General features: G+C 36.3%; 1 protein-coding gene across 1 annotated transcript; it reads left to right on the plus strand.

Annotated features, from left to right (window-relative positions):
• Window positions 1–22,497: 22,497 nt before the first annotated feature.
• LOC140853340 (disease resistance protein RFL1-like) lies at window positions 22,498–24,765 on the plus strand. The gene has a single exon (XM_073247845.1). The coding sequence runs from the start codon at window positions 22,716–22,718 to the stop codon at window positions 24,309–24,311; it is 1,596 nt and encodes a 531-aa protein (XP_073103946.1). The 5' UTR covers window positions 22,498–22,715; the 3' UTR covers window positions 24,312–24,765.
• The last annotated feature ends 6 nt before the right edge of the window (window positions 24,766–24,771 follow it).

A 24,771-nucleotide genomic window follows, 5' to 3' on the forward strand; every position in this document is an offset into this window, starting at 1 on the left:
TATTCTTATATTTATTTATATTACTCTTGTTTGTAATGGACGATTAGTACTTTATTTTTATTTATATAAAATAATATCTTTTGGTTTGGTTAAATTTGCTATTTAAGTTTGCTTTTGGTGTGAATGGTGGTGATTGTACAGGTGTGAATGGTGGTGATTGTACAGGTTTATGTTTGAATAATTGATATAATTTTATACAGAAATGTATGTATTCTTTTTTTTTGTATATAAAATCTGTATTTTTTTTCTTTTAAAACCTTTAACGATGCTTATAAGCATCATTAAAATAATTTTAACGACGCTTATAAGCGTCGTTAAAGACAAAAAAGCCGACGCTTCGAAAAGCGTCTTGGTAGAGTGGAGGACGTGGAGTCATTAACGATGCTAAAAAGCGCCGTTATAATTAAATTTTACGATGCTTTAAAGCGTTGTTAGAAAATATTTAACGACGCTTATAAGCGTCGTTAAAACAAGTTTAACGACGCTTATAAGCGTCGCTAAAAACCTAACAGCCGACGCTTCAAAAAGCATCTTGGTAGAGTGGAGGACGTGTTGTCATTAACGACGCTAAAAAGCATTGTTATAATTTAATTTTACGATGCTTTAAAGCATCGTTAAAAAATAATGACGCCTTTAAAAAGCGTCGGCGCTTTTCGTCTCCACTCTTACATAGGCGACGCTTTCGCGACGCTTTTTGAAGCGTCGTAAACGTTATTGACGACGCTTATTAGCGTCGTAAAATAACCTTAATAGCGTCGTTAATGACCATTTTCACTGTAGTGATAGGGTTTTCCTTTTTTTTTTTTCAGATTATCTTTTCTTGGTTGAAACTCTATAAATCAGGCAGTTCATCGTTAAGAAGTTTGAAAAAAAATTAACAATTCGGCCGTTAAGAATTATATTTCATTAAGATAATAAAATGATACTTGATTTAGTCCGAACCCAATTTGCTACCTGAAACTAATGAATAGTTTTAACTTTGTGGGTTTGTGTGATACCGCAACTCTCCTGTCTCAATCTTTCAAATATTTTTTTTACCTTTTTATTGGCAAGGATTTGGTAACCAGAGCTAATACATATAGACAAGCCGTGAAATAAATATGATCAAACTTGATAGTCCATGGCTCTAATATTTGAGGGATGATAACTTGCTATTAGAAATAAATAGTCTTAGCTCTATGGCATATGTAGATCTTTTTTATCTTCTTTCCAGATATATTCAATTTGCACTAGATCTCTGCATTCTTTTAAACAGCATGTAGTTCCATGATTTCTTATCGGACTTGTTTGGTTGACGGGAAGTGAAGGAGGGAAGAGGCACTTCCTGAGAAGTGAAGAAAATGCTTCTTGTTTGATTGGAGTTTTAAGAGGAGAGAGAGTGAAAAAAGTACTTCATATGGGAAGTCACTTTCCACATTTTATGGAAAGTAAAAATCCATGGAAAAGGTGGGTTTTGACAATTTTCGTGACATGAAAAGTGGTAGTATTTTTTTCTTTCCTAAAATACGCTTTTAAGATCCACAATTAAAATTTAGTAAAATATCAATAGATGATTAAAATGAAATACTGAATAGTAATATAATCTAATATTAATATTCATAAAAATATAATATTAATATTTATTATATTTTAATATTTATATTAATATAATATTTTTATTAATATTAATATAATATTTATACTAATATAATATCATATTTATATCTATAATATGATATTTATATTATAGATATAAATATGATAGTATATTAGTATAAATATTATATTAATATTAATAAAAATATTAAACTAATATTTATATCTATATTTAATATAATAATAAATTTATTATATTAAAATATTCATATTATATTAATATAATATGAATATATGAGTATTATATTAATGTAATAAATTATTATGGTCTAATATTATATTATAATATATTAATATTATATTTATATTAATATAAATATAATATTAATATTTATATAAAATTTATGAGTAAAAATATATGATTTTATATCTACTACGGATATAATAGGTATTTTATATAATTTTTTCAGAAAAATAGATATTCATCTAAATATAAATATAAGCTACTTTATAATAAATCATCTTCCCATGGTCAAACAAATATATCAAAATCTTATTCTCAGAAAGTAATTTTTTGAAAAATTATTTTTTAAAAAATTATTTTTTAAAAAATAATTTTTTTTTCACGAACCAAATGAGTTCATAGTGTTTGCCGATTGTGATGTATCGGATCAACACGGATTTTGTCGGAGTGCTTTCCTGAGTTAATGTAGTATTCTTTTTTCCCTCCATTATTCTTTTACTGAAACTCTACAAACCAGGCGGCATTCGGTAGGAAAAAAAATGCAACTGCAGAAAGAAGAGTTTGGTCATTAAGAATTATATATCATTAAGATAATAAAATAATACTTGACTTAGTCCAGCCCAACTTGCTATTCGAAGCTATTGAATAGTTTTAATTTTATGGGTTTGTGTGATAGCACGTTCTTCTATCTAAATCTTTCAAATATTTTTTTACTTTTTTATTGGTGAGAATTTGATAACTAGAGCTAATACATGTGGACAGGCTGTGAAATGGAATCTAATCAAACTCTGCAGTCCATGGCTCCATTTTTGAGAAATGAGGTTGATATTGAATGATGCGTAACTTACTCCAATGCTACTTTCTAATAGACATAAATAGTCTTAACTTTATTGGTTTGCACGATGGCACGAATATTTTGTCTAAATTGTTCAAATATTTTTTTTTTTATTTTTATTTATTAGTAAGAATTGATAACTAGGGCTAATACATGCCGACAAACTGTTAAACAATGTCTAATCAGACTCGGCAATCCATGGCTCTATCATTTAAGGGACGAGGATTGGCATTCAATGGTGCTTAGCCTCGTCCAAAGCAACTTGCCGATAGAACTAAATAGTTTTGGCTCTGTAGCATTGCCACACAGCTAAGGCTCTTTTGTCGTTTGTCGGGATAAACTTACACCAAATCTCCACATTTTTTTTTGGTAAGTAATCTCCACATTCCTTTTAACAGCATGGGGTTGCATGATTTCTAGTAGTATTTGTCACATACCGGACCAAAATGGATATCTTTTGAGGGTGCCTTCTTGGGTTAATATAGTATTCATTTTTTTCCTACTTTTTTTTTTCTTTACTGGAACTCTACGAATCGCACTGCTCCATCATTGAAAAGTTTGGTATAAAAAAAAAAAAAAAGTGACTACAGAAAGAAAGGTTCGGTCAATAAGAATTATCTCATCGAGATAATAAAATGATGCTTGACCGAGTCTGGCCTTGCTTGCCATTTGAAATTAATAAATAGTTTGAACTTCGTGGGTTTGTACGATACCAAAAATCTTCCATCTAAACTGTCCAAAAATATATATATTGCATTTTTATAGATAAGAATTTAGTAACTCAACCTTACAGATGTAGGTCGGCTGTTAAATCGAGTCCAGTCGAACGAAGCAGTCCATGGCTCTATTACGGTGATGGTCAACTTGGCTCAAAGCAACTTGCTATTAGAAATAAATACTCTTGATTCTATGGCAAAGCCAAACAGCTGGATCCTTTTGTCTTTTATTGGGTATACTCAACATGCATTAGATCTCCACGTTCTTTTTAAGGGCAAGCAGTTCCGTGATTTCTTGTAGGGGTGGTCACATATCAAATCAAAACAGAATCTTTTTAGGATGCTTTCTTGACTTAATATAATATTTGAAGTCTATTTTTTTTTTTTTTATGGATAGATATCACAAAAAATTTATCAATTTTTATATTGACCATACATATTTTTATATTTTTATAAATAAATAAATTATTTTTTTATGAATAAAATTTATTCATGAAATAACAGGAAGTCTTATCCATCTAAAATTGGAATTCCACGCTATTAAATGGATAAATAGATATCACAAGCTATTAAATGGAGTCTAATCAAATTAGCAATCCATGGCTCTATTATTTGAGGGATGAGGATTGGAATTCGATGATGCTTCACTTAGTCCAATGCAACTTGCTAAGTGGATATACTTAATTTATAGTAAATCTCCACATTCTTTTTAACAATATGGAATTTCATGATTTCTTATAGCGTTAGTCATGTATCAAATGAAAACTGATATTCTCTAGAGTGGTTTCTTGAGTTAACGTAGTATTCGATTTATTCCTGTATTGTTTTTTCTTCCCTGGAACTCTATAAATCGGGCAGCTCCATCATTAAAAATTTTGGAACAGAAAAATGTGCAGCTACAGAAAGAACATATCAGTCATTAAGAATTATATCTTATTGAGGTAATAAAATGATGCGTGACTTATTCCGACCCAACTTGCTGTTTAAGACTAATAAATAGTTTTAATTATGTAGGTTTGCACGATAGCATGAATCTTTTGTCTAAATTGTTCCAATAATTTTTTCTACTTTTTTTATTGGTGAAAATTTGGTAACTAAAGCTAATGTTAAATGGTATCTAATCAAACTGGGCAACCCATGGCTCTATTATTTAAGGGATGAGGATTGGCATTCAATGATGCTTAGCTTGCTCCAAAGCAACTTGTTAATAGAAATATATAGTTTTGCCAGACAGCTTGGGTCCTTTTGTCTTTTATCGGGATATATCGAGCTTACACTAAATCTCTGCATTCCTTTTAATTGCGTAGACTTGCATCCTTTTAGGGTGCTTTCTTGAGTTAATGTAGTATCCATTTTTTCCTGCATTTTTTTTTTTCTTCACTGAAACTCTACTTATCTTGCAGCTCCCCCGTTGAAAGTTTGGTAAAATAAAAGGTGCAGCTACAGAAAGAAGGGTTTGGTCATTAAGAATGATCTCATTAAGATAATAAAATAATCCTTGACTTAGTCAAACCGTGCTTGCCATTCGAAATTAATGAATAGTTTGAACTTTGTGGTTCTGTGCGATAGCAAAAATCCTCTATCTAAATTATCAGATATTTTTTTTGTATTTTTATTGTTAAGAATTTGGTAATTCGAACTGATACATTAGGCAGGCTGTTAAATGGGGTCCAGTCAAACTCAGCAGTTCATGGCTCTGTCACTTGGGGACGAGGGTTGGAATTCACTGATATATTGTCACACTCCGAACCCAATATTCGGATCGGATACGTGATGGCCGCACACTCCTTAGAGCAAGCCCTAAAGAATATGCGAGGCCAAATTAAATCGTTACAATCTTAACATCCATAACAATTTATTTCAACAATAATTCATAAAACCTTGCATAATTATAATTTAAATTTCTTCAATTCTCTGATCAGATACTATGACACTCTATTTATCCTTCTGCTCACCCATAAATCTAAGCCATAGTCAATCATAAGCGTGCTGTAACTCTGAGAGAAAAAAGAAAGATGAAGGGATGTGAGCTTTACAGTCCAGTCAGAACTCCCATATCACACTGATATAGTAATATAGTCTGAAAATAAAGATAAGAAATAAAATATAAAATCTCATGTTCAATGTCCCGAATAATGCAAACATTCATAAATTTTCTGTCTTGTTAAAATAGATGCATCATCATATGTTAACAGGTGAAATACTTTTGTTCAACAATTGTTTTATGTCTTATCTTTCATTTTTCTTTTCACAATCACATGATTTTTAACCTTTTCTTTCTGGCTCTGGACTATCCAAGTCTATACCTCAGTCATCATCCGAATCAATTTCCACATAAAAAGCCTTTCAAGGCTGTCCCAGGATGAGCTCCTGGCCGGCTGTCCCATGTACGAAAGTCCGTGAGAGGCTGTCCCAGGCATAAGCTCCTGGCGGGCTGTCCCAGGCATGAGCTCTTGGCCTGCTGATCCACCTGTAAGCCAGTGGGGGCTGTCCCAGGCATAAGCTCCTGGCGGGCTATCCCAGGCATAAGCTCCTGGCCGGCTGTTCCACATGACAAGGCTAGTTCATACCATATATCTCTTTCTTTTCATTAAATTATTATGTGTTGATTTCATCAAATCAATTCCGATTTGCATTATGATCAATTTAGATATGTCATATCTATATAATCATGCCATCAATCTCTGATACATATATATTGACATAACATACTCATGCTCAAAATCAAATAACAGTATCTCAGATATACTAAATTCATCGATCTCAAATCCAACGATGTAAAATCAATAATGCAAGACCAACAGTAAAATAGCATATATATAATAGTGATCATGTACAGGGATTCTTACCTTTACCGGTGACTGATCCAAATACAGAAATCAATGTTCTTCTTTGATTTATGAATTTCTCTAACAAGATATTACACTCGATATCTTATGCAGACAATCGTATCTCTTCATGACCCTGATCAAATATAAAAATCATATATGAAGAAAATTATTGATAATCAATCCTAATAACATAAATCTAAGACTTCTCCTAGGATTATCCAAAATCGAGATTTATCTACGTATCTGGACCCTTTATAGATCCACAAGACTTCTAGAGAGAGAAAATCCATGAAGAGAGAGAAAATTTTAGAGAGAGAAAGTAGAAAGAGAAAGTGGAGAGAGAATCTTCATATCTTTCAGATGAGGCAATCATGGTCGAGATCATCAGATGTCCTATTAGGATGACTTAATATGAATCAAATGTTATAAATTTCGAATAGGATCGGACTGAGATCAGATCTACTGTACGAATTTCAGAGCAATCTCAGATCATCTTATTTTCATCTCAAGTTTATCCTAAAGTCTGTGATGTAGTTAGAGAGAGAAAGAGAAAGATTCTAGAGAGACAAAATTCATAAAGAGAGAGAAAGGTTTAGAAAGAGAAAATAGAGAGAGAATCTAGAGAGAGAAAATGTAGAGAGAAGGTAGAGAGAGGAAAGAGAGAGAAAGGAAAGAGAGGAGAGAGAAAATTTCTCTCTCTTCTTTCTTTTTTTTTCTTTATTTTTATTTTTCTCTTTCTCTTTCTCTTTTTCTTTTCCTTTTTCTCTTTTTCTTTTTTTTTCTTTTCTTTTCTCTTTTTCCTTTCTTCTTCGGGCTCTTTCCTGGCCGAAATAGAGGACCGGCAAGTCCCCTCCTTTTGACCGGCCGTTCGGGCCACGGCCGACACGGCGAAGGCCGGCGGCAAAGGGGGTAACCCTCATGGGTTTAGAGAGACCAAACCGGTGGTTGGCGGTGACCATCGACATCGAAAAATTGAAGAAAAATGGGCAAAAATAGAGGTTCTTCCGCAACAAAATCTGGCGACTTCGGTCGCCGACGAGCATGCACACCGACACAGAAAGGAAAAGAGAGAAGAGAGGAAGAAGGAGGAGGCTCACCTTCGACGCCGGCGAGGCTTTCCGACGAGAAATTGAGACGGGCACAGTAAGGGTATCCGCAGCACTTTTCCCGATGATCGCCACCGATTAACCCGAGATTCTCCGATGAGAAGGAGAGAGGAGGGTTCTCCTCCTTAAATAGAGCCGGAGGGGGCTCTTTTCGACTCTGATTGAGTGCCGGTGAACGGAGGAAGAAGACTCCCTTTGGGAGTCTTCTCCCTTTTTTTTTTGTATGGGCTGTGGGCTGATTCTGGGTCCAATTGGGCTGGGTGTTACATTCTTCCCCCTTCAAATAATTTCATCCTCGAAATTAAGTTATATCGTTCGAGATACATATTTCAAAGTATCTATTCTTCATGTCATTCTCAAGCTTACGATAATACCTTATATATTATTTATTTCTTATGATCTTGTTATAACAAAATTATTTGAAATCTCAAACTTATCTCTTCTTATTGATTTCTCAATTTTTTTTTTTGAAGAACCTAACATTTTAGACTTGTATTAATATACCATCATTATTTGTTTAATACATTCCACTCGAAATTCATAATTATCTCAGACTGCCTATGATAGAAAAATAAATAAAGGCCAAACATCGGTACTCTTCACAATCATCGATTTCTTTCTTCTTTTGACCTTCCAACAAATTTTATATGTAAACTCTCATCTTAAAAAAATCTCAATCTTCTATATCAGTTCGAGTAACAATATTAAATTTAAAAAAAATATAAGATCTATATCAAGACATTCTAAGTTTAAACTAATCATAGAACTATCAAGCTATAACTTGAGATGTCTAGGGTTCTTCTTGATATTATCTACAATAAAATAACCTACTGACAAAAATTATCCGACTATGATCAGATTAGATCAAGATCTGTAGCATCCTTTTATTATCAAAAAATCCTTTCTTATTTACAACTAATGTATTCCATAATATCTTTTGAATCAAAAAATTAATATTTCTAATCAATTTAATCCACCATGCTTTTGCTGCCACTCTGATTTTAATTTATCAAATTATATAGGTCTATCAAAAATATGCTTATATGTTAGATCAATCAAAGGTAAATTCTACTTTCAAATTTCATATAAAATTTAGAGCAAAACTTTAAGTTTCTTTGTCTTTACTATCTGTTGGGCATAGCATATCAAAATTAAATCTTGATCCACTTCCTATGTTTGAAGTCATTGTCTAAGTTTCATCACTCTTCAAGAATCCAATATATCTAAAATCAATTGGAGTTAACTTTAGATTTATCTTACAATCATTTAGATAATTTCTAAGTCAATCTTCCTTTTTAAAAGAAATAATTCTAACTTGACAAACTAAAAGAACTCAAGTCAACATCCTTATAAGTAGAATCAACTTGATTATTTCTTATAGAGCTCCCTTCATCACAACTCTTAATATTAATCAATAAATCCATACAAAATCTTGTCCCTTGTATAAGTCATTCAAAATTTAACACTAGCAAGATGTCTTAGTTCAATTTAAAAAATCCAAACTTTGACTTGAATAATTAATACACTTCACCATCTTCAACAATCACAAGAAAAATTAAAAAAAATCTAATCCAAAGATAGTAATATGAATTATTAAAGATTTCATCATAACCTGTATATCATACTCTGATAAAATAAATTTTTTTCTTTAATTTAACAACAATATCAAAATACTTTTGATCCACTTAGAAAAGTAAGCTTTTGACTTGAAATTCAATGCAACTTGAAAGATCAAAAAATCATATTCAGAATATGATATTTTGAGTAACCAAAGATTTCACCAAGATGTGTATCTCATATTCTCATAATAAAATTCAAGTATATTTTTTATCTAAGATTGAGTTTCATATATGATCCTCTTATAGGTTCAATGCTCAAAAATATTTCTCTCTCATATGATGAAATTTCTTCTTAGACCATATCCTAACTTCCTTCTGGTAAATTTAAAATTTGTAATGCTCAGATAATTAACATCAAAATCAGAAAAGTTATCATGATTTCCACTCATATAAGTTTAGCATTCTAAAATTATCGAGTATACCTAACATAACATATCAATACCTCCCACTTTCTTCCAGGGTCAACTCTACTCATACTTAAGTCAACCTTACTAATTGAAATCCAATATGTACTCATCAATTTTATTATAGACATCATATACCACTTATACATAAATTTTTATCATAATATTTATTGATTCAAAATCTAAATATTGATTCCTTTCTTTTATGTCAATCATGTTCCTTATGATCATAACCTAAGTTTAAATATCACTAAAGTCATAATTTTAAATAATTATAATCTTAAGGTCAAATACCACTTAAATCATATTCTCTAATGATCATAACCTAAACTATAATATCATTCTATTACATCCTTAATGATCATAATCTTAAACTCTGATATTATCTATCATACTCTATTGATTGTAATCCTAGAAATGTCACAGTCCCTAGTGACCTTAAAGTTTTAATACCACTTCAGTCATATTCTCTGATATCACTCTATCATATCCTATTGATCATATATAAAGTTTTGATATCACTTCATAATCTCTAATGATCTTAAACCTAAGCTCTGATATTATTCTATCATATCCTAATCACTTATATCATAGATCTCACATGATCATAACCTGAGCTTTGATATTACTCTGTAATATTCTCATCACTTACATTATAATCCTTAGTGATCATAACCTAAGCTCTAATACCATTCTATCACATCCCGAATCTAACATCCGGATCGGATACGTGATGGCCGCACACTCCTTAGAGCAAGTCCTAAAGAATATGCAAGGCCAAATTAAATTGTTACAACCTTAACATCCATAACAATTTATTTCAATAATAATTCATAAAACCTTGTATAATTACAATTTAAATTTCTTCAATTCTCTGATCAGATACTATGACATTCTATTTATCCTTCTGCTCACCCGTAAATCCAAGTCATAGCCAATCATAAGCGTCCTGTAACTCTAAGAAGAAAAAGAAAGATGAAGGGATGTGAACTTTACAGCCCAGTAAGAACTCCCATATCACACTGATATAGTAATATAGTCTGAAAATAAGGATAAGCAATAAAATATAAAATCTCATGTTCAATGTCCAGAATAATGCAAACATTCATAAATTTTCTGTCTTGTTAAAATAGATGCATCATCATATGTTAACAGGTGAAATACTTTTGTTCAACAATTGTTTCATGTCTTATCTTTCATTTCTCTTTTCACAATCACATGATTTTTAACCTTTTCTTTCTGGTTCTAGACTATCCAAGTCTATACCTTAGTCATCATCCGAATCAATTTTCACATAAAAAGCCTTTCAAGGCTGTCCCAAGATGAGCTCCTAGCCGGCTGTCCCACGTACGAAAGCCCGTGAGAGGCTGTCCCAGGCATAAGCTCCTGGCGGACTGTCCCAGGATGAGCTCCTGGCCGGCTGATCCACCTGTAAGCCAGTAGGGGCTGTCCTAGGCATAAGCTCCTGGCGGACTGTCCCAAGCATAAGCTCCTGGCCGGCTGTTCCACATGACAAGACTAGTCCATACCATATATCTCTTTCTTTTCATTAAATCATTATGTGTTGATTTCATCAAATCAATTCCGATTTGTATTATGATCAATTTAGATATGCCATATCTATATAATCATGCTATCAGTCTCTGATACATATATATTGACATAACATACTCATGCTCAAAATTAAATAATAGTATCTCAGATATACTAAATTCATCGATCTCAAATCCGACATGTAAAACCAATAATGCAAGACCAACAGTAAAATAGCATATATATAATAGTGATCATGTACAGGGATTCTTATCTTTACCGGTGACTGATCCAAACACAGAAATCAATGTTCTTTTTGATTTATGAATTTCTCTAACAAGATATTCTACTCGATATCTTATGCAAACAATCGTATCTCTTCATGACCCTGATCAAATATAAAAATCATATATGGAGAAAATTATCGATAATCAATCCTAATAACACAAATCTAAGACTTCTCCTATGATTACCCAAAATCGGGATTTATCTACGTATCTGGACCCTCTATTGGTCCACAAGACTTTTAGAGAGAAAATTCTAGAGAGAGAAAGTAGAGAGAGAAAGTGGAGAGAGAATCTTCATATCCTTCATATCAGGCAATCATGGTTGAGATCATCAGAGGTCCTATCAAGGTGACTTAATATGAATCAAATGTTATAAATTTCGAATAGGATCGGGCTGAGATCAGATCTACTGTATGAATTTCGAAGCAATCTCAGATCATCTTATTTTCATCTCAAATTTATCCTAGAGTCTGTGATGTAGTTAGAGAGAGAAAGAGAAAGATTCTAGAGAGATAAAATTCATAAAGAGAGAAAGGTTTAGAGAGAGAAAATAGAAAGAATCTAGAGAGAGAAAATATAGAGAGAAGGTAGAGAGAGGAAAGAGAGAGAAAGGAAAAAGAGGAGAGAAAAAATTTCTCTCTCTTCTTCTTTTTTTTTATTTTCTTTATTTTTATTTTTCTCTTTCTCTTTTTCTTTTTCTTTTCCTTTTTCTCTTTTCCTTTTTTTTTCTTTTCTTTTCTTTTCTTCTTCGGGCTCTTTCCTGGCCGAAACAGAGGACCGGCAAGTCCCCTCCTTTTGACCGGCCGTTCAGGCCACGGCCGACATGGCGAAGGCCGGCGGCAAAGGGGATAACCCTCATAGGTTTGGAGAGGCCAAACCGGTGGTCGGCGGTGACCACCAACGTTGGAAAATCGAAGAAAAATGGGCAAAAATAGAGGTTCTTCTGCAACAAAATTCGGCGACTCCGGTCGCCGGTGAGCGTGCGCACCAGCACGGGAAGGAAAGGAGAGAAGAGAAGAAGGAGGAGGAGGCTCACCTTCGACGCCGGCGAGGTATTCCGATGAGAAACTGGGACGGGAACAGTAAGAGTATCCGCAGCACTTTTCCCGACGATCGCCACTGATTGATCCGAGATTCTCCGGTGAGAGGGAAAGAGGAGGGTTCTCCTCTTTAAATAGAACCGGAGGGGGCTCTTTCCAACTCTGATTAGGAGCCGGTGAATGGAGGAAGAAAACTCTCTTTTGGGAGTCTTCTCTCTTTTTTTTTTTTTTTTTCTATATGAGCTGGGGGCTGATTCTGGACTCAATTAGGCCGGGTGTTACATATATGACTCGGTCCAATACAACTTGCCATTAGAAGTCAGTGGTCTCGTCTCTATGAAAAAGCCAAGCAGCTTCGATCCTTTTGTCTTTTACCGGGATACACTCAACACGCATTAAATCTCCATATTCTTTCTAGCAGCATGGAGTTTCAGGATTTCTTGTAGTGTTGGTCATGTGTCCAATCAAAATAGAAATCTTTTTAGAGTGCTTTCTTGAGTTAATGTGGGATTTCCCTTTTTTTTTTTTTTTTTTTTTTTTTTTTTTTTTTTTTTTTTTTTTTTTTTTTTTTTTTTTTTTTTTTTTTTTCAGATGATCTTTTTTTTTCATTGAAACTCTATAAATCAGGCAGTTCGATCGTTAAAGATTCGAAACAAAATTAACAATTCGGTCATTAAGAATTATATTTCATTAAGATAATAAAATGATACTTGATTTACTCCGAACACAATTTGCCATCTGAAACTAATGAATAGTTGTAACTTTCTGGATTTGTGTGATACCGCAACTCTTCTGTCTGAATCTTTCAAATAATTTTTTTTTACTTTTTATTGGTAAGGATTTGGTAACCAGAGCTAATACATGTAGACAAGCTATGAAATAAATATGATCAAACTTGATGGTCCATGGCTCTAATATTTGAGGGATGACAATTTGCTATTAGAAATAAATAGTCCTTGCTCTATGGCATATCTAGATCTTTTTTGTCTTCTTTCCAGAGATATTTAATTTGCACTAGATCTCCGCATTCTTTTAAACAGCATGTAGTTCCATGATTTCTTATAGTGGTTGTCGCTTGTCATGCATCGACTCAACACGGATTTTTTTTGGAGTGCTTTCTTGAGTTATTGTAGTATTCTTTTTTCCCTCCATTATTCTTTCACTGAAACTAGACATACCAGGCGGCATTCAGTAGGAAAAAAAAAATGCAACTGCAGAAAGAAGAGTTTGGTCATTAAGAATTATATATCATTAAGATAATAAAATAATACTTGACTTAGTCCTGCCCAACTTGCTATTTGAAACTATTGAATATTTTTAACTTTATGGGTTTGTGTGATAGCACGTTCTTCTATCTAAATCTTTCAAATATTTTTTTACTTTTTTATTGGTGAGAATTTGATAACTAGAGCTAATACATGTGGACAGGCTGTGAAATGGAATCTAATCAAACTCTGCAGTTCATGGCTCCATTTTTGAGAAATGAGGTTGATATTGAATGATGCGTAACTTACTCCAGTGCTACTTTCTAATAGAAATAAATAGTTTTAACTTTGTTGGTTTGCACGATGGCACGAATATTTTGTCTAAATTATTCAAATATTTTTTTTTATTTTTATTTATTAGTAAGAATTTGATAACTAGAGCTAATGCACGTCGACAAACTGTTAAACAATGTCTAATCAAACTCGGCAATCCATGGCTCTATCATTTAAGGGACGAGGATTGGCATTCAATGATGCTTAGCCTCGTCCAAAGCAACTTGCCAATAGAAATAAATAGTTTTGGCTCTATAGCATTGCCACACAGCTTAGGTCCTTTTGTCTTTTGTGGGGATAAACTTACACCAAATCTCCACATTTTTTTTTGGTAAGTAATCTCCACATTCCTTTTAACAGCATGGGGTTGCATGATTTCTAGTAGTATTTGTTACATACCCGATCAAAATGGATATCTTTTGACGGTGCCTTCTTGGGTTAATATAGTATTCATTTTTTTTCCTACCTTTTTTTTTTTCCTTTACTGATACTCTACAAATCGCACAGCTCCATCATTGAAAAGTTTGGTATAAAAAAAAATTGTGACTACAGAAACAAAGGTTCGGTCAATAAGAATTATGTCATCGAGATAATAAAATGATGCTTGACCGAGTCTGGCCTTGCTTGCCATTTGAAATTAATAAATAGTTTGAACTTCGTGGGTTTGTACGATATCAAAAATCTTCCATCTAAACTGTCCAAATATATATATATTGCATTTTTATAGATAAGAATTTAGTAACTCAACCAGATGTAGGTCGGCTGTCAACTTGGCTCAATGCAACTTGCTATTAGAAATAAATAGTCTTGATTCTATGGCAAAGCCAAACAGCTGGATCCTTTTGTCTTTTACTGGGTGTACTCAACATGCATCAGATCTCCACGTTCTTTTTAATGGCAAGCAGTTCACATATCAAATCAAAACAGAATCTTTTTAGGATGCTTTCTTGACTTAATATAATATGTGAGGTTTTTTTTTTTATGAATAGATATCACAAAAAATTTATCAATTTTTGTATTGATCATATATATTTTTATATTTTTTAAATAAATAAATTATTTTTTATAGATAAAATTTATCCATGAAATAACAGAAAGTCTTATCCAATTAAGAGATGGATAAGCAATTTTTTTATTAATTAAAAAAATAAATTTTTTATTTCATTTCTTATATATCCTTGATCCTATAATAATAATATAATAATATATAATTTTATCTTATATATAATATAATATAATATAATTATCGATTATCGATTATCGAATAATAATATTTTATTATTTTAATATAATATATTGTTATAATAAGATAATATTATAGTATAATATCTTATTATAATATAATATAATATTAATATCTTATATTATTAATGTAATAATATATTATTTTTAATATATATTAATATTATATACTATATTATATTATATATATAACATATATTATCTATATTCACGAATTATATCATATAATATTATATATATTATATAATATTATATATTATAATATAAAAAATATAATATATAATACTATATCATTATATATCAAAATACTTATATAACAAAAGATATTATAAAAAATATGAATAAATCTTGCCAACATATCCAATAAATTAGTAATATAAAGGAACATGAATAACAAATATTCAAGTTATTTTTCAATGTATAAAAAAATATAAATAAATTATTTTTTATCTAAATATTATTTGAAATCTAAATATTATTTGAAAAATATTTATTTAAAAAATATAGATTCATGGGTAAACTTTTTTCTTTGAAAAGAATGGGCCTTTTAGTTTTTTTTTCCATATTATTTTTTCTTCACTGAAACTCTACAAAACAGGCAGTTCTATTGTTAAAAAGTACGGAACAAAATAGACAATTCATCATTAAAAATTATATCTCATTAAGATGATAAAATGATGCTTGACCTTGTCCGACCCAACTTGTTATTTGAAATTATGAATAATTTTAACTTTGTGGGTTTGCATGATGGCACGGCTCTTCTATCTAAATCTTTCAAATATTTTTTTATTTTTTTATTGGAAAGAATTTGGTGACTAGAGCTAATACACGAGGATAGGCTGTGAAATGGAATCTAATCAAACTTGCCATTCCATAACTCTATTGCTTAGGATGAGGATTGGCACATGCTTGACTTGGTCCAACACCACTTGCTATTAGAACTAAACAGTCTTTGCTTTTTGGCATGTCTAGACAGCTTGGATGCTTTTGTCTTTCATCCGGATCGATATATTCAACTTGTGCAAAATCTCTATGTTCTTTTTAATAGCGCGTAGTTCCATGATTTCTTATAGTGTTTATTATGTATCGACTCAAAACGGATTGCTTTTTATAGTGGTTTCTTGAGCTAATGTAGTATTCTTTTTTCTCTGCATTATTTTTTCATTGAAACTCCACAGACCGGACGGCTGCATCGCTAAAATGTTCGGTACCCAAAAAAAAAAAAAAAAAGGGTGCAGTTAACTGCAGAAAGAAGAATTTGGTCATTAAGAATTATATTTCATTAAGATAATAAATTGTTGCTTGACTTAGTCCAACCCAACTTGTTATTTGAAACTAATAAGTAGTTTTAACTTTATGGGTTTGCATGATAGCACAACTCTTCTATCTAAATCTTTCTTCTTTTTTTTTTTAATTTTACTTTTGAGTTTTGCTAATCAGTGCCCTTAGGCACTAGTTAAAGAATATTTAATGTTTTTTGAAAACCAACAAAATTTTTATTCAAGATATCAGAAATAAGGATTATACCCATCACATGGTAAGAATTTGATAACTGAGCTAATACATATACATGCAGACAGACTGAAAATGGAATCTAATCAAACTCAGCCATCCATGGTTCTATTTTTGAGGGATGAAGATTGACATTCAATGATGCTTAACTTGTTCCAACTCTACTTGCATTTAGAAATAAATAGTCTTTACTCTATGGTCCTTTTGTCTTCTATCCGGATATGCTCAACTTGCACTATGATTTTTTTAAAGTGTTTGTCATGTATAAGATCAAAACAGATTTCGTTTTAGAGCCCTTCATTAGTTAATGTAGTATTCATTTTTTTCTACATTCTATTAGAATTTGATGTCTCGAGATACGATCTACATTGAGCCCACAACGAGATCTGCGACAAAAAATAGAGTCCAGCGAGCCTAAGATCATCCCAAATAGAGTTCGGATGGTACGAAGTTCGGAGCAGCAGAGGACCGTCGGTGGCCGGCGGTGGTGCGGCCGTGTGCGGCAGTGCACGGCTCAGGCGCGGCAGTGCGCGGTAGCGTGCGGCCTAGGGGCGCAGAGCCCGGCCCAGCATGCGGGGCACGGCCTAAGCCCAGGCGCGCGAGCGTGCGGGCGCGGCCCAGGCCCACGCGAGCCCGCGCTGGGAGCCCGTAGCCGAATCCACCATGGACTGGGTAGTGCACAGAGAGGCTTGTGGACCAAGGGGGCGTTTCCCCTCAGTTTCTAGCAGTCCACCATGGACCATGCGGCTTTTTACACACATTTCTTATGGTCCACAGATTATTCCATAGACCGGCACGCGATCGGGTGGTCTGGGATGCTTGCGGTCATGATCCGACAGTTCAGAAGAGTTCTTTGGGTGTTCTAAGGAGCCCTTATCCTATTCTAAGTTGTTTTTTAAGCCTTTAAAGGCCTAATACCTGAACAGAGAAGAGTAGCGAGCATGGTGGCGTGGCTTCGTCAGGCCGAAGACTCAGAAAATAGAAGAGAACCCATAGAGAGGTGACGCGATACTGAGAGGAGAAGTAAGGAGGCTCCTGGACAGCGGACAGTGATCGCTTCAAGAGTTCAAGGAGGTCTTCCTAGAGAGAGAGCTTTTGTGAAGGAGAACTTCCTGTGAGGGAGAAATTGAATGTACAAGGGTTGAGGATGAGATCTCCTCTTATAATATTTCTTTTCTCATAATGAAGTTTGCATGTCCCGTGGAGGCGAGTCCTTTTTTGACTGATCCATGTATTTGATTATTTTCTGTTTTATTTTTTCTTTCTTCCTGCTGCAACGTACGGTATCGAAAAGATCCTAAGAGATGGTGTCCTGGTCAGACATCCATCAATAAGTGGTATCAGAGCGAGACGGTACAAGGACGTAGATTGCAGCGGTGGTGAGCAAGATTGAAGATGGAGAAGACAGGATCAATCAAAATAGAGATCAACAAGTTTGATGGAAAGAGCAATTTCTTCTTATGGCAAGCAAAAGTGAAGGATGTACTCATCCAACAAGGATTGATCGATGTTCTCTTATGCGAGGAGAAGCCGACCACCATGGAGGTGTAGGATTGGAGATGGCTACAGATATAGGTGGCGAGTACCATCCACATGTACCTAATGGATGAGGTGGTGATCCATGTGCTTAGCGAGACTTTTCTGACGGTGTTGTAGTCGAAGCTCGAAAAGTTCTATATGACGAAATCTCTCACCAATATTCTTTTTCTCTGGAGGTTGTTTTACTAGCTGCAGATGACTGAGGGACAGAGCATGCAGAAGCATCTCAGCCACTTCCAAAAGATCCTCACCGACCTCCTCAGCGTTAGTGAGAATGTTGAGGAGAAGATCAGAATGCTGGTTTTGCTAGCGTTGCTTCCCCCTTTGTATAGTCCTTGGTGACTGCCCTTCTAATGAGGAAGAGCACCATCAAGATGGACGAGGTAATCGTGGTGATTCTCCAGAACCAGGTTCTCAAGAGGGAGAACCCAGCTTCAAACTCAGATAGTGGTAGCTTAGCTTTAGTAGTTTCTGGAGGAGCATGAAGCGGTAGATGGAGCGACAGAAGATCGCGACGAGAGCGGTCCAAGTCCAGGAGAGACTTAAGTAAGACCAGATGTTACCGGTGTGACAAGTTGGGGCATCTAGCTAGAGATTGCTCTCAACTCAAAGATCGGACAATAGCTACTGTAGCGATAGCCAGTAGCGATTCAGAGGGAGATATCTAACGAAGTATTTACTTCTTCCCAATAGTAGATCTTAGATTCTACATGTACCTATCATGTATGTTGCAGAGAGGAGATGTTTGACTCCCTGAAGAATAATAAGGACACTATTTTTCTGCCGGATGGATCATGCTATGCGATCAGAGGCATCGGTACGGTCAGCTGAAGGATACATGATGGTGCAGTGAAGAGATTGGGAGAGGTTCGATACATATCCGATTTGAGGTAGAATCTTATCTCACTGAGTAGATTAGATTCGAGAGGCTATAGGACGGTAGCTGGTGGAGCAATCCTAAAGGTGCTACGCTGCGATAGAATTATTTTGGAGGAAAAAAAGAGGAGGAGATGACATTATTACCTGACAGAGAGTCCAGTGCGAGGTGGACCTTCAAGAGTCAAAAAGAGCCTAGAGCGAGGTGGAGCTCCAGATAGAGATGGATCGAGCATGAGACAGGAGACTCGAAAGGATGAAAGGCGATATCGCAAAGTGAGATTCCTATTGCCGTTGGATGATGCCTCGAGTAGGCCTCAGGTCAGAAGGAGCACAGTATATGATGGAGATGGGATTAAGTGGCATGGCTTGACTCTCATGTTTGTCCATCCATGATCAGCAGGCAACTGCCTCATGGTATGGGGGCTAGGAGATCCAAAAACTCTCAGACTTAGGAGGAGGCCGAATATCGAATCGAGGTAGAGATTGTTAGGATTTTATGCCTCAAGATTGGATCCATATTGAGCCCACAACAAGGTTCGCGATGAAAAATGAAGTCCAACAAGCCTAAGATCATCTCAAACAGAGTTCGGATGGTCGAGATACGCTCGATTGAAGCTGGCACGAAGTTCGAAGCGGTGAAGGACTGCCGACAGCGGGCAGCGGCCCGGTGATGGCGCAGCCGTGTGCGGCCCAGGTGTGGCAGCGCGCGGCAACGCACGGCCTGGGCGTGCAGAGCCTAACCCAGCATGCGGGTCGGGTACGGCCCAGGCCCAGGTGCATGAGAGCGCGAGCGCGCAGGCGCGGCCCAAGCCCACGCGAGCCCGTGCTAGGAGCCTGTAGCCCAGGAGGCTTGAGGATTGAGGGGGCTTTTTCGCAAGAAGCTGGATCGGACAGCGCACAGGGAGGCTTGTGGATCGAGGGGGCATTTTCCCTCGGCTTCTCACGGTCCATCGTGGACCGTACGGCATTTCACGTGCGTTTCTCACAGTCCACAGACTATTCCATGGACCGGCACGTGATCGGATGGTTTGGGATGCTTGCGGCTGTGATCTAACGGTTCGGAGGAGTTTTTTGGGTGTTCCAAGGAGTCCTTATCCTATTCTAAATTATTTTTTAAGCCTTTAAAGGCCTGATACCTGAACAGAGAAGAGAAGCGAGCGTGGTGGCACGGTTTCGTCAGGCTGAAGACTCAAAAAATAGAAGAGAACCCACGAAGAGGTGACGCGACGCTGAGAGGAGAAGAAGCAGGGAGGCTCCTAGACAGCGGACAGCGATCGCTTCAGAGGTTCAAGAGGATCTTTCTAGAGAGAGAATTTTTGTGAGGGAGAACTTCCTATGAGAAAAAAATTGGGTATACAAAGGTTGAGGGTGAGATCTCTTCTTGTAATATTTCTTTTCTCATAGTGAAGTTTGCATGTCCCGTGGAGACGAGATTTTTTTGGTTGATCCACGTATTTGATTTTTTTTTTTTCTGCTGTAACGCACGATATCAAAAAAAATTTTGAGAGGTGGTGTCCTGGCCAGACATCCACCAACACATCCTTCATTAAAACTCTACTGATTGAGCAGCTCCATTGTTAAAATGTTTGGCTAAAAAAATTGGTACACCTCCGGGATGAATAGTTTGGTCACTAAAAATTATATCTCACTAAGATAATAAAATGATGCTTTACTTACTCCAATCCAACTTACTATATAAAACTAATAAATAGTTTTAACTTTATGGGTTTGCATGATAGGATGAATCTTCTGTCTAAATTGCATTATTTTTATTTTTTTTATTGGTAAGAATTTGGTAACTAGAGCTAATACATGTGGACATGCTCTGAAATGGAATCTATTCAAACTTGGCAGTCCATTGGTCTATTATTTTGGCGATGAAGACTGGCATTAAATGATGCTTGACTTGATCCAACGTAGCTTGTTTTTGGAAATAAATAGTCTTGGCCGTGTGATATATCTGGATCCTTTTATCTTTTATTTGGATATGCTCAAATTGCATTAAATCTTCACATTCTTTTTTATAGCAGGGAATTCTATGATTTCTTGTTGTGTTTGTTATGTATCAAATCAGAACAGATATCTTTTTAGAATGATTTCTTGAGTTAATGTAGTTTTTCTTTTCTCATATTTTTTTTCTTCACTGAGATTCTATAAATCGGGCAGCTCGTCCGTTAAAAAGGTCGTTACAAAAGAGAAAAAAGTGTGGCTGCATAAAGAAGAGTTTGGTCATTAAGAATTGTATCTCGTTAGGATAATTAAATGATGCTTGAGTTTGTCTGGCCCAACTTGCTATTTGAAACTAATAAATAGTTGTAACTTTGTAATTTTGCGCGATAGCACAAGTCATGTGTCCAAATCGCCCAAATAATTTTTTACTTTTTTATGATAAGAATTTGGTAACCAGAGCTAATGCATTTGGATAAGCTGTTTAGTGGAGTCTAATTAGACTCAGCAGTTCATGGCTCTATTATTTGAGGGGCGAGGATTTGCATTTAAGAAAAAAAAAAAAAAATGATAGTCTCTCCTTTCTTTACCACACGTGCATTAGCACGGAGTATGTTGCTCTCTCCTTTCTTTGCTATGTTCTCATTAGCTGGGAGCATTGTTTTTGGATTGATGCACCTGGAGCGTTGAGATGATTTCTTTCATTATGAAGCTTCTTTTCCACTGTCCATAATATTACTTTGCCATTGTACTCTCTTCTCCTTTAATCCTTCTTGTTATGGTTTAAGCACTTTCTTGCTTTCTTCTAAATTCTCTTTGGAAGAACAGAGCTTTCTTTGCTAGGTTTGTTTCTTCTTCTTTGTGTATTATTCTGTCGTAATAATATTTGGGTGGCATATGGCAACGGGAAAAAAAGAGAAAAGAACATATGTTTAGCTGTTGTTATTTAATTAAGACTTTTATCTATGACTCTGTAATTAGATAGAGTCATAGATAAAAACAGCAATACAAAGATAATGTTATTTTTAACATAAAAATTATACCTTTTGAAATAAATCATTATCATACATGTGCAATGAACCGGTGTAGGCATGTGCTACTCAAGTTAAAGTAATTAAAAATAGTGACTATGGGATACAATCAAGCCCAATTAAAATAAAGAAAGGCTCAGACTGCAACCCTGGTGTGCATGTGTGGGACCTCAACTAGAAAAATCTGGCTATGAAGCCCCAACTGCTATATATATTGTACGAGGCCGCCCTCTTCTTTCCATCCAGAGTTCACCAGCCGCTTTACGTTTTCAACTACGTGAAGTTGGCCACTTTTCCAAACCTACACTCTCTCTCTCCAGTTGCTCCCCACTTTTCTGTTGATGCTTTTGCCCTCTTCTCTGATATCCTCTCTCTTCTGATGTGCTTGCTTTCTCTCTCCCCCTTCCCATTCTTTTTGATCTGGTGATACCCCCTGCTCTCTCTCTCTCTCTCTCATGTGTTTGCCATCTTGAGCCATTCTTAACGGCATCCCCTCATGCTGGCACCTACCATATATCTAAACGACCTAGTTGCAATATGGAGTTTCATTTCACCACATCTGAAATATCTTTCAAACCCTGAAGACAAAATCATGCTTCTGAGAGAGGCCATGCAGCAACTGGAGGGCGGAGGCCATCCGGAATGATTTGAATAACCGTGTGTCCTGTCTCGAGCTACAGGGGGAAACGCGCCTTGACGAGGTGAGGTCTGCTCCATCAATTTTGTGAGTATCAACTGGAGGCTACCCGCAAGCTGGCAAGGGTGGAGGACCTAAGAAGACAAATTACCAATCTTGAGAACTTTGCCGCCAGATTGCCTCCGCCTCCGGTCCAGGAGATGCCTCACATGCCGGAGCAGCGAGGGAGGGAGTCAAATCTAAACAAGGTTCTCAGATATCTCAATGATGCCGACGTGGGCATCATTGGGATATGGGGCCTGGGTGGGGTCGGCAAGACCTCCCTCTTGCATCGCATCAACAACAGTTTTCTCCCCCTCAATGGCCATCGAAGCGCTATGTTCCATCATGTGATCTGGGCAACAGTCTCCAAAGACTGTACAGTGAAGCAGCTTCAAAGAAAAATAGCCAAGAGGCTGGGGATGCCTTCACCGGATAATGAACAGGAAGAAGCCACTGAACGCGAACAAGCTACTGCAATCTTCAACCACCTGAACTGTAGGAACTTCTTGTTGCTGCTGGACGACCTATGGCACCAGGTGGATTTGGAGGCCGTTGGGGTTCCCATTCCTTCCAGACCCACCGGCCAGCACAAGCATAAGGTGGTGTTTACCACACGGACGGAGCAGGCGTGTGGCTCGATGGGAGCCAACAAAATGATCAAGATAAACTGTTTGAAGCAACAGGACGCATGGCAGTTGTTCCAGGATATGGTCGGCCAAGACACGCTCGAGTCTCATCCAAAAATACGGGGGCTCGCAAGGCAAGTGGTCAAGGAGTGTCGTGGATTGCCCTTGGCTCTCACAGTCATCGGGAAGGCTATGTCAATGAGGAAGACTCCCAAAGAGTGGCAAAATGCCATCACACTACTGCGGAGGTCAAAGCTTCCTGAGATCCTAGAAAAGGACGAGGACATGTTTCCCAGACTGAAGCTTAGCTATTATTATTTGCCAGATGATTCTATAAGAAAGTGTTTCTTGCTGTGCGCGTTGTGGCCGAAAGATTTTTGTATAAACAAGAGGGAACTCATCGAGTGCTGGATGGGCCATGGGTTGATAGATGTCGGCGTCTTCGACGACATCAACGACGCCTACGACAGCGGGCATACCATCATAGGAACACTAAAATCCGCTTGTTTGCTAGAGCCTGGCATCAACGAAGACGATCAGGTGAAAATGCATGATATCATCGGGGACATGGCACGGTGGATAGCCGCCGACGGAGACGAAAATAATCAGAAGTTGATTGTACAAAGTGGTGCCATATTCTGCAGAAGTCCAGCTGATTTGAATGTTTGGGCAATGGTGGAGCAGGTTTCTATAATCCGAAGTGAGATCAGAGAATTCCCTGGCGCTCCTCCAGTGTGTCCCAATCTGGTAACCCTAATGCTCCAATCGAACCGGTCCTTGAAGTTTATACCTAGTAATTTCTTTGTTTCCTTTCCTGCCTTAACTTACCTGAATCTATCCGAGACCCAAATCTTTGAGCTCCCACCGGATATTAGCCAAGCAAAAAATCTTCAATACCTCAATTTGTCATCCACTCTTATCACGCGTCTGCCCGAGAGCTTAAGATATCTCACAAAATTGAAATTCCTCCTTCTGAGACGTCTGCGGCGTCTCACTGAGATACCACCTGGGGTGATATCAAAGCTATCGATGCTAGAGGTGCTGGACCTAACCGACACTCGGTACGAGCATTTGGGAGAATTTGAGGCCCTGACTCAAGGCTCTCGGAATCACCGTGAAAACAGTTGACGCTATCGAACGGCTCTCCCAAATGCATCATGTGATGATATGGCGCCTGCTCACAAGGAAGCTGCTCCACTTGCGCCAGCTGTTGCTATCGAATTTCCTCAGCAGCCACAACATGTCGTCAAGCCTTCGGGAGCTGGAGATTGCATCCTGTGAGACCCTGGAAAAGATTATAATGCAAAAGGGGAGTGAGACAGCAGGGCATGGTGGTGACATTGTAAATCGGAACTGGTGTCTTCCGAAGCTGGAGATTTTGGAGCTAATAGGACTCAAAGAATTAAAGAAAATCAGTTGGAGCGGGTTGCGTCCTTCGACTTACTTTCCAACACTTTCTATCCTGAAAGTATATGACTGCCACAAGCTGAAGAATGTTACATGGGTTCTCAAGCTCGAGTGCCTAGAGGTGCTTAAATTGGTCGATTGCACGAATATGGAGCGACTGATCGATGATGCGGATGAGGCA

Source organism: Elaeis guineensis, chromosome 13, assembly GCF_000442705.2.
Source record: "Elaeis guineensis isolate ETL-2024a chromosome 13, EG11, whole genome shotgun sequence".
NCBI classification, from domain to species: Eukaryota; Viridiplantae; Streptophyta; class Magnoliopsida; order Arecales; family Arecaceae; genus Elaeis; species Elaeis guineensis.

Excerpts from the sequence above, each read along its gene's own strand:
- LOC140853340 (XM_073247845.1), top strand. The coding sequence starts at position 22,716 with ATGCCTCACATGCCGGAGCAGCGAGGGAGGGAGTCAAATCTAAACAAG.